Source organism: Schistocerca gregaria, chromosome 3 (assembly GCF_023897955.1).
Source record: "Schistocerca gregaria isolate iqSchGreg1 chromosome 3, iqSchGreg1.2, whole genome shotgun sequence".
NCBI classification, from domain to species: Eukaryota; Metazoa; Arthropoda; class Insecta; order Orthoptera; family Acrididae; genus Schistocerca; species Schistocerca gregaria.
The window spans coordinates 957065428-957077165 of NC_064922.1; the positions used below are offsets into that span (position 1 = coordinate 957065428).

At 44.0% G+C, this 11738-nt stretch overlaps 1 protein-coding gene across 1 annotated transcript in view; it reads right to left on the reverse strand.

The window, feature by feature from the left end:
- LOC126355952 (neprilysin-4-like) overlaps positions 1 to 1565 on the reverse strand; it is a 693674-nt gene extending 692109 nt beyond the window's left edge. Inside the window, exon 1 of the mRNA XM_050006541.1 lies at positions 1271 to 1565. Coding sequence (XP_049862498.1) covers positions 1271 to 1282 — 12 coding nt within the window. The 5' untranslated portion in view covers positions 1283 to 1565. The remainder of the gene's footprint in view (positions 1 to 1270) is intronic.
- Positions 1566 to 11738: the final 10173 nt, after the last annotated feature.

The window sequence follows — 11738 nt, forward strand, 5'->3', positions numbered from 1 at the left end:
GTACGCCTGGTTGGTTAGGAAGGAGGTGAGGTCTGTGATGTCTGAAGGTGGGTGTAATCCCGAAACGCATAACATGTTCTAATAAAAGAGGCAATTGAACATCTCATAACTTTATTGCGATTGTACAAGATTGGTTGCCAATTATTATTCTTCGATGTTTATTGTACTATGTTTATGTACAACATAGTGACAGAGTTTTGTAGATTATTTGGTAGGTATTACGTGGGAACCTAGTATTTACGACTCTGATCAAGTGTAACACTTGGTCGTACGAAACATAGACAATACAATTACAGTGTATTAACAAGGGACTTAGATCAATGAAAACAATAATAATTTTTTATTTCAGATTCAGGCACAGTTACTTACTGTTAGACGTGAATTTCGTGTGTTGTTTACTGAGTGAAGTGTTACTACAAAAATCGCGACAGAATCACGTAACTCGCTAAATTTCATCTGTTACCACTACCACTCAACTGTCAAACTGTACAGACACTGTGTGCAATAATGTAGCAACGTGATTTCTGATGTTGACTTCGTGTGATCGGTAGAAGCCTAATAACGTTAACTATCTCATTATTATGCACAATATTTGGACGATTGATGTGACATCCACTGTCTCGTGCATCGAATGAGGGTCATAAAACGACTCGGATCGTTCGTGCCCAGGCAGCGAACACTTTTAAATCGGTCGTTCATGACATCTGACAAAGTCGGTTAGCTTATTCATTGAAATATTATGCGGGTAAAAATAAATCGTTGGACTGATGGACAGCGTGAACTGTATCATCTTTTCAGCCAATGCAAATTCACGGGTGAAAATGTTTTTTTTTTGTTTATGATATGACACAGACAAGCACTGCTTTGCTTAATGCGGCAATTGGCTAAATGTAGCGATATTTGCTTCTTTCACTTCATTTTTATATCAAGTTGGGCTGTCCTGAGAAATGGAACACATTCCACGAATAACAGAGAAATAAGTTCACGACTATATGTACACTGCACGATGAGAAGTATTCTCTAAACGGGTGACACTGACACCCAACTTTAGGTCTAGCGCCTGTCAAGCGCCTTGCATGTCAACTTTCAAGGCTTTTTTTTCCAGGGCGATTGCCATTTGACATCATACGGCAGAGTAATCCAACGCTGTAATATGGAATCACCCCCAGGTCCTTCGCATAGACAGCGTTGGCAACCACTAGATGACGGGCAATGGGCGTATTGCGTAGGTTAAGGCGGCAGCAGCGGCAGAGAGGACGACGGTGCCTACCTTGTACCGCATGTCGACGGTGAAGACTTCCGGTTCACCCTTCTCGGTGGTCAGGCGGCTGGAGCCAGTGGCCGACGTCTTCGCCTCCGGCGCTGGCTGGCCCGTGCCTCGGGGCTACCGGTCCGGCTGCGGCAGTGCCAGTACCGCGATCACGATCGCGACGACGCGCGCGACCAGTGGAGAGAGCGGGAGAGGAGCGTCGCGGTGCAGCGCCGGCCGCGCAGTGAACGCGCCTCGGCGGCGGTGCTTTCTTCCGCTGGCGGGCCGGGCCGGCCGGCCGGCCAGCCCCACCACTCTGCCACGCCGCGGCTCATCCGTCCGTGGCGGCGGCGGCGGCGGCGGCGGCCTCCAGCCTCGACGCATCTGCCGCCTCCACTGGCCCACATAGCCGGTAACGCTCTCCTCCTCCTGCTGCTGCTGCTCGAGCAGAGGGTTGCCAAGGTCTCGGACTCTCCGCGGGCCACCAGAGGCTGACGACTGCTGCTGCGCGGATTCTCAGCCAACCACTTTGCGTTCGGGGTGGGGAAAGGACGACCAAGTTTTAGCGTCTCTTCGACGACGATGTCACAGCTAGGATTGGCGGAGGGTGGAGAAAGAAATTGACCATGTCCTTAAGCGTGTAGGGAACCCAAGGACGGTTCCAGGCGCTTCAGTCCGGAACCGCGTTGCTGCTACGGTCGCAGTTTCGAATCCTGTCTCGGGCATGGATATGTGTGATGGCTCAAATGGTTCAAATGGCTCTGAGCACTATGGGACTTAACAAAAAAAAGTTCAAATGGCTCTGAGCACTATGCGACTTAACTTCTGAGGCCATCAGTCGCCTAGAACTTAGAACTAATGAAACCTAACTAACCTAAGGACATCACACACATCCGTGCACGAGGCAGGATTCAAACCTGCCACCGTAGAGGTCGCGCGGTTCCAGACTGAAACACCTAGAACCACTCGGCCACCGCGGCCGGCGATCTGTGTGATGTCCTTAGGTTACTTAGGTTTAATTAGTTCTATGTCCAGGTGACAGATGACCTCAGATGTTAAGTCCCATAGTGCTCAGAGCCATCTGAACCATTTTTGAACCCTAGGAAAGCGTATACAGTGTGTCCGGAAATTCCCGTTACAAAATTCTAGAACTTGTAAAGGCGGTTGAGTACATAATATTTTGAATAGGACCCCATGTCCGGAAACTTAATATTTTCGTTCTACGACGATTTAAATTCACATGTATATGGCGTCCAAGTCTGCTTAGGGAAATAGAGAAGTCTCAGAGCTGCTCGTCCTGCTCTGGTAGACCAGATGACAAGTACTACGTCAGAAGGTCACGTCATGTGAACGTCTGTCTTTCTGCTGGGCGGTCATGTGATTGGGCCATACCTCTTTCCACTCATGCTAACTCGTCTTCATACTCGCTCTTCCCACAAAACGCTTTGGACCCGTTCTTGGACAAAGCTTGCCACTGAATATCCGTCAGGAGATATGGTCTCAGCATGACGGTGCACCACCTCACTTCTCACGTGCGGTTCGGAGACTCCCCGACTGACGATGTGGTGAAACATGGACAGTTTGAGGTGGTCCAACCACGTAACTCCTATGGAAGACATCTTGTGCAAAGACAGAGGAAGAGCAACTGGCACGAGTTCTGGGCGATGCACTAGAAACTGAAGAGACACCAGGTGGGATGGAGAGTGTGTACCACGACATGCTTCACTGGTATAATGTTTGTAACAATGGCGGTGGTCGCCACATGGAGCCACTGTTGTGATGAATCAGTACATCTACATCTACATTCATACTCCGCAAGCCACCCAACGGTGTGTGGCGGAGGGCACTTAACGTGCCACTGTCATTACCTCCCTTTTCTGTTCCAGTCTCGTATGGTTCGCGGGAAGAACGACTGTCTGAAAGCCTCCGTGCGCGCTCGAATCTCTCTAATTTTACATTCGTGATCTCCACGGGAGGTATAAGTAGAGGGAAGCAGTATATTCGATACCTCATCCAGAAACGCACCCTCTCGAAACCTGGCGAGCAAGTTACACCGCGATGCAGAGCGCCTCTCTTGCAGAGTCTGCCACTTGAGTTTGCTAAACATCTCCGTAACGCTATCACGGTTACGAAAATACCTTGTGACGAAACGTACAGTATGCTGGATTCTTTTTTTGTTTTGGAGTAAAGTAAACACGTATTGTCTAAGTGTTAGTATAAAAAATGGGCTTAAGTGATAAATGAACGTATCATTGTTTTCATTCGAATTTTTCACCTAATAATTGTGCTGTGTCACGCCGAATTTAGTTCCTCAAGCAGAGGTGGATGAGTTAAATATGTCCTAGAAACATGTAACGGGTATTTACGGAAACCCAGTATCTGGATGACCAGATGGTGGTTTTTAACCACTATCGTCCCAAACACGAACACAGTATGTTAGCAGTGCACCCTCTCGCTCGGTCTCGGCGTAGAGCTAGGAGTTTGTGCGGAGTGACGCTTGTGTAGAGTTGGAATGTAGTGTCGTTGCTATAGAATGTAACCCACTTCGTGTGTTGTTTTCGCTTCCGCTGGCTTCGCCAAATCGCGAGCAGACTGCCACATTACACCCTAACTTAGACCTCGGAGTAAGCTACAGGTCTGTCACCACATTCGCTTGCTTCACCAACAGTCGGTCACACTCCAACCTAGAAAAATCTATATTTTTTGGCATACATAAATTTCGAAATTACTCATCTAGCTCTCTGAGAATAAAATAACTGCTTGCCTGCGTTATCGGCTTTCGGACCTTACCGACTGCAGACAGTATTCCACTTAGGCGAAGGAGCCTTTTCAGTGTGACCATACCTGGTACTAACAACAGATAGGACGTGATTCGTGAGCCCACAAGTCGAGACGGCAAACTGCAGCCAACTGAGTAAGGCAAGACAGAGGGGGAGTGACCCTTCACAAATTTAACACGGTGGCAATAGTAGCATTTCACCCACAGAGACGCTCTCATAGAGATCGCCTCCAGGCTTGTGTTGACAATCAAATGGTTCAAATGGCTCTGAGCACTATGGGACTTAACATCTGAGGCCAACAGTCCCCTAGAACTTAGAACTACTTAAACCTAAGTAACCTAAGGACATCACACAGAGCCATGCCCGAGGCAGGATTCGGACCTTCGACCGTAGCAGTCGCTCGGTTCCAGACTGTAGCGCCTAGAACCGCTTGGCCACCTTGGCCAGCTGTTGACAATCGCATCGCCTAGTGACATATTAATAATTAAGACTCCGTACTTTCGGTTTCTACCTCATAAAATGTGTCGTTGTCAAAGCTATCGTAGTTTTGGTCCTATTACAGTTTTTAGACGAAGTGAATTACTCATGTAGTCATAAAATTTTTAGGTAAATACTTTTTAATTGGTGTATTTCCATGACACAGGAAGCTGCGAAGATAAGGAATCGGGTCACGTTGTGGAGAATGGCTATCGAGAAACTCACCAAGATGTGGAAGATCAGAACGATAGGAAACAGCACAAAGGCGCGCCTTGTTGAAACGCCCGTCTGCTAAAGCCAGTGTCTGGCTGCATTTGAGGTGCTGGCGCAGGGTGTTGCGCGTGAAGTGGACGGAAAGAACAACACACGTGTCTATCACTGAGCGAGTCGCTACCTCCAGATGCCTTTCTTCCCGTGTAAGACAAAATTACTGCAGTTCTACGGCCATATTGTGAGAAGTGATGGAGAGAATATAGAAAAAATAATCACGAAAGGGAAGACGGAGAGCGCGTGGTCGGGGGAGAGAAGTGGATCAAATCGAGTCCTCTTGCCTACCAGTTGAGCACGCTATGCGAGAAGCTGGAAACCGTTGGGGGTGGCGCCGTTTGGCTCATACAGTCACCACACTCAGCAACGAGCGCCACCACTTGTCATGATCATTCCTCTCAACTGCAATTTTTTGTAGATTAAGTACTTTATCTTTTCCATTGTTACTATTCTTGAAATTCTAAAGATTTATTACAAGTTAAAACGAAAGTGACGGCAAGTTACATTGCAAAGGGATGGTGGCGGACGATGAATATATTTACAACCTGTGAGAATATCTACTGCATAAATTGCGAGCTACGCATCAACACATCGTCAAAGGCGGCAGATGTCACGAACTACGAGGATAACTACAGTGTCAAATAGGAACGGCAAGGTGCAAGGGTAGTATTAAAGTGCCAAAACCCATACGTAAGAAACTTCATAGTAAAAACATCTTCGCCTGATGGGAATTCTGCCGTCTGCCAGAAAAAGAGCAGTGCAAAGGTCTTTATTAACACAGCTGAGCATTAATTAGTTGTACTTTCTGTAAAATATCTGCTGCGGTTATTGCATGTGACAAGTTAATATTCTGACGGACCGGCATTAGAACCCAGAACCCCGCCTTTCGCCATCCGACTCACGAACCGACTGAACTTGACACACGGCTTTCTCCCTTGCCTCCTCCAAGCTCGTGACAACTTAAAGCTCTTAGCAGCAGGGGAAAGCGCGTTCGGATAGCGTAATTATTTGCGCAATGCTTGAGATGGGTAGGGTTCGGGTACGTACGCCAATCCCGCAGACAGTTTTATCCTCTCATATACGTTCTGGACTGAAACTGCCAGTTACCTAAGGAGCTCATAATTAACCAGTCTGATAGTGGCGACGTTAGTACACGTTTTTACGCCTTTTGGTCACATTTGGACGTTTCCAGTTATAGATACATAATCCTTTATTTTTTCAAATACAGTCGAGTAAGTTATATTGACAACATAGCAGTAACTTTATTATATTATTATTACGACAGTGTGACTTTACAATACATACAACAGCTGGTAAGACAATAACAAGTAATTTGTTTTTACTTTTCCAAGTACGGCGACATTTAAGAGTAAATTGCATTCATTGCTTTTGGATAAGAAAGCAACAAAGATGACACCTAACGGACCACATTAAACGATAACTCCAAGATTCGCCCCTAGATTGAAACCGTTGTGACTATGTTTGTAAGCGGAAGCAAGATGAACCAGATTTAAACAGGGAAAACGACTCTTTTGTTTGGATACAATAAAAATACTGTATGAAAACGTATCTGATCAACAATGATTGTTACTTGTAATAACTACGAACAATTGTGTACAACGAATAAATTTTCTAGTTAATCATTTATTCCTTTGTATGGTTTAGTGTGTTCTACGCTTTGATATATTTCAGTTTGCGAAATAATGCTTATAGCTAACTGAGGAATGTGGACGTAATGAATTGTTTAAAGGCACCGTGAGAAATTATAATGTATTTTTTGAAGAGGAAGAACTATTTTTCGGTGGTTTTGCGCTATTTCCTGTAATTATTCTGATATAGGTATTTGGTACACAGAGCCTAGGTTTGCCTTAAATAACTTAGACTCATAAAACTGTTGTCGAAATTTCTCTCTGTTCAAGGGAGTAACGAATGTCCATGTTTGTTAATTAAATATCATGTTGGCAAAATTATTTAAATTTGCTCGTAATTAATTCATGTTTTCCTCATAACGCTGCACATATTCTTTTACTTCACTTGTGTCACAACAAGCAGCCGTCATTATGTTACGACAAATTTTCATTCACAGAGGAAAAATGAGTAAAAACACTAATTGGTTAATTTCATGAGCGTAAAGCTCTTATTTAATGATTTTCAGCTGATATTGTACATAAAGTGTCGTCTATGTGTGCAGCAGATTCAGTTTCGGTCTATTTTACCATTAACGCATTCTGGACTTGGATGATAAGCAAGACAGAACTTAAGGGACGGAGAAGTTTTTCATAATAACTTTCTAATTGGAACACTATATTTACTTGTTTCATTTGAGAAGAACTTCAACAAGAGATAAAATTTTGTTCCAGATTTGACTTTTCCGGTTGTTTGAAAGTTGAGGTTATGTGAGTTCGTTACACTGAGATCGTTGAGCTTCACGATCAGTTTCGGTAAGCTTCCACAGATCAGTCACCGTTTACGTTGACTAATGAAAGATACGATGCAACAGAAATTGAGAACTTAATCCGGCAATTTATTGTTCTATGTTCACTGCATTTACTGATGTTGATAACAGTAGGAATGGCTGCAAGCAGATTCATTTTAACGCCGAATGAAAACATAACTGCCACGAAACATCAGATTTACAATACAACAGGTGAAGCTGTGAGTACTCATGATGCAAATCAGTGGGAGAGAGTAAAGTGTATACGGATACCTCAGTAGGCAATTATCTTCTGTTTAATTATTGTTCAAAAAAATTAAGACTGGAAATGAGAAAGCCTGCTAGGCTCGTTGTTTATCAAAAAGAGCTATTTAAAGCAGTGGTGAGATGTTCTATGTCTTGGTGAATTAGTTCTGTTACGAAGTATACATTTTGTGGCGTCTTTCTGCGAGGGATTCAGAGTACAACAGAAATATTTTTAAGTTAGGAAAAATAAATTGCCTGAGAGTGCAATCAAACGTTCTTCATTTCATTTTATTACCCAACGATGGATTCCGAAGCTCGTAGCCTCGTCAGCAAATGTATCTCATAAATGTACAGTGAATTTATATGTCATATGTTTTTCTGAACACCACGACTAAGTGACGTGAACCGTCCTTCAGTACTGTGCAGTGTGAGGCCAGGGGCCCTCAGCGTCATTCACAAAGCGACATCCATGAGGCTGATTGCAGAACAACCACTGGAAAGCTTTCATATAGAAACACTTTGCTTTGTACAGCTTTATCTCGAAAGCAATAGAAAACTAATTATAATTTCTTTTTCTTATTTTTCTCAGTGTTATCGTAAGTCTTCCAATAGGCGACGAGATTTATTTCTGTATTTGGTAAATGTTACAGTGCAGTGAATGTACTCGTTACGTTTTACGGAACGACAACTAGTTCTTTTCCAGTGGAGCGAAGTCACCAGAAGATAAAAACAAACTACAAAATGATTTAGAAAGTATATCTGAATGGTGCGAAAAGTGGCAGGTGACTCTAAATAACTAAAAGTGTGGGGTCATACACATGTGTGGTAAAAGAAACTCGTTAAACTGCGGTTACACGAAAAATCAGTCTAATCTAAAAGCCGTAAATCCGACTAAACACCTAGGCATTACAATTACGAACAACTTAAACTGGAAGGAACACATAGAAAATATTGTGGGGAAGGGTAACCAAAGACTGCGTTTTATATGCAGGACACTTAGAAAATGTAACAGACCTACTAACGAGAGTGCCTACACTACGCTTGTCCGTCCTCTTTTAGAATACTGCTGCACGGTGTGGGATCCTTACCAGATAAAACTGACGGAGAACATCGATAAAATTCAAAGAAAGGCAGCACGTTTTCGATTATCGCGAAATATGGGAGAGAGTGCCATAGAAATGATACAGAATTTGGGCTGGACATCATGAAAAGAAAGGCGTTTTTCATTGCGACGGAATCTTCTCACCAAACTCCAATCACCAACTTTCTCCTCCTAATGCGCAAATATTTTGCTGACACCGACCTACATATGGAGAAAGATCACCATAATAAAATAAGGGAAAACAGAGCTCGCACGGAAAGATATAGATCTTCATTCTTTACGCACACTCTAAGAGATTGGAATAATAGAGAATTGTGAAGGTGGGTCGATGAACCCTCTGCCAGACACTCAAATGTGATTTGCAGAGTATCCATGTAGACGTAGACTGCTATCATGCTGATTGATTACCACCACAGATCCCATGGAAGTATTCCATAGCATACTTCTGCCCTCACCGGCCTGCATCTGTGCCTGCGTGCATGTTTCGTGCAGCCATTCGCATGGATGAGACGTGTAAGGAACCAACCATCCATCTGGTGTAACATGAAATGCGATTCATTCAACAAGCGGCACGTTTCTACTGAACTCGGTGACGCTGTCCCCACCGCAGTCGTAACTGGTGATGTCGTTGGGTCCACACAGGAATACGGAGGGGTAGTGCGATGTGGAGCCCCATGTTCAACGTTGTACTCCGCAGCATTTGTGTCTGGATTACAACGCCGGAGACCCTCCGACTCGTACGTTCTGTGGTGAGACACGGTCATCCGATACCATACGGCGCACTCGTCGCCTCGCCGCCCCTCCACCGCTTTCCGCAGCTCCTTACGACAGCAGCACTCCAATAGCCGCCCAGTCTCGCCGTTTCCAGCCGCAGCGCCACAACAATGTGCCCTTTACAACACCGCTGTCAGTGCATTTTTCCATTTGCGGCCCGTATCTTCCCTATAATGACTGCCCATTCGATTGAACAAAGACCAAAAAATGGAACGAAACTGAGCAAACACGAATTTGGTGGGTGCATCTACGGAAACACGACAAGTCGGAACAGTAGAAAAAAAACACTAGGAAGATCCGCGATACGTGGACCAAGAAAAGACTTGAGGACAGACGTCAAGTGTGACGAATGTGGTGACTGGTCTGTCAAGGCTCACTGTGATACGGTATTTCGTGTAGTTTGCAAAATTGTTCCTAGTGATTTTGCTGTTTGCAATTAAATTTTCTCTTTGGCAACAAAAGAAGTAGACTGACACCACATTGTAGCACTTAAATCAAATTTTTAATTTAAAATACTCTAGTTGGAGTAAATCTAAATAAAAATGTAACTTAACGTACCCTTCAGTATTTTACTCGCTAACTAACATCCAAAACTATTACAAAGTGTATCTCGTAATCATAATAAAGTTTAGGTAGTATTTTACAACATAAAATACGCCCAGTTTAAGAAAAGTTAATGTGATTCCGTAACAGGGTGTGTTCTCCTTATCACTTTAAATAAAAGTAAATTCTACCCTCGTTTTGCATTTATTTGTTGGTAGATTACTGCTTCAACGACCCGATTTTGAAATGTCTGCAGGTAAACACTGCGTGTTGGTAACTGAACTCGTATCGCGTTCCTGACAGTGACATTCCGCAGAGCAGCGGTCGGTTGCGTGTGTGTGTGTGTGTGTGTGTGTGTGTGTGTGTGTGTGTGTTTCCGACCTGGATGACCCTGACGGCCGCGTGCGATGTCGTGTAACACAGTGTCACGATTCTTGCATGAGTGGCAACTGATCGAGCCTCTATTGGCTGGTAAGCAGCTAAGGTCATGCAGGAAATCTTCTACGCAGCTGCCTCCGTCAGAGATATGAAATTGCCATGTATTTTGAGCTACACTCGGCGGATGTAAGTTGCAAGACAGTATTCAGGAATAATTATCTCATTAGTGAAAGGTGTCTGACAAAGTACTGTTTACTTTAAATTGCTGCAACATTGCTATTAGTTAAGTGACCACAATAAAACAGTTATTTGTTGTTTAATTTGACGTGTCCTTTCTGTGTTCTACATAAAATGCTATAAATATGGAAGAGAGAGATGAGATAACAGCGTTGTTGTGGTTTTGAGAGCAGTGGACTGCAGGCGAAGGTTACACGTAGGATTCAAGTGTTTGTAGGTATATTATCAAACTGAGATTTGGATCAAAATTTGCTAACACTGGGCACCATAATCGACGCGAGAAGATTAGGAAGACGCTCCGCCTCGGTAACGGACGGTGTTAATGAAATATTTGCCATAAATCCAGGGTAGGCATTGTATCAGGCCTCTGGCGTAAATGGCTTAACAATGTATGCGGTTAAATTCGTTCTGAAAGTAGATATCACTTTTGTCTCTTTCGATGACTGCTAGCTGGAAAGGTCTCTTATAGCCACTATTGTTTCACTGATAGTTAATAACGTAAATAAGTCCAGCAATCAATCAATTTCACACAACGCTGTATACGCTTCGTTCCTAAAAAAAAAGGATGTCCAGGTACACTGGAACATGCATCGGCCGTATAGGAAATCTGTACAGGACTCTTGAGCTTCAAAAAAATTGTCAGAGTACTTGTGGATTCGAATCTATGCATACAACCAGATTATCTTCCTCTTTGCCACGCGCACAGAACGGGCATGGTGTAAGGCTGATGCAGTGCAGATGTTTCTTATTTGTGCCTAACAGCTCCCCTGGTTCAAGGTGACTACTTTCACTCTATGTTACTGAAGTGCCTGCCTGAAGCTCGAACACTTCGTGGGAAATCAGCGAGTACCTTTCCACAGTCAATAATTTCTCCATCGAGAGTGGTCACCTTAGTTAAAACATCAACTATTCCGTTTCTTTTATCAAGGTCAGTAATGATGATGCAACTGTCACCTCGAATAAATTATGCTACGACCATGAAATGTGATGGCGGTGTTGATCCTTCTGTAGGGCCACCATCTGCCAGGGTGGAAACCTACTTCGTCAGGATGCAGACCGAGGAACCCTGCGACCTCGTTAGATTCAGTAAAACAGTATTCAAAATGTTTCCATTTTTTACTTGAAATACAAGTCTTTGCTGCTTCTGCATTACCTGGCGACTACGTAATGTGGAACCGGCCGGTGTGGCCAGGCAGTTCTAGGCTCTTCAGTCTGGAACCCAGCATCTGCTACGGTCGCAGGTTCGAATCC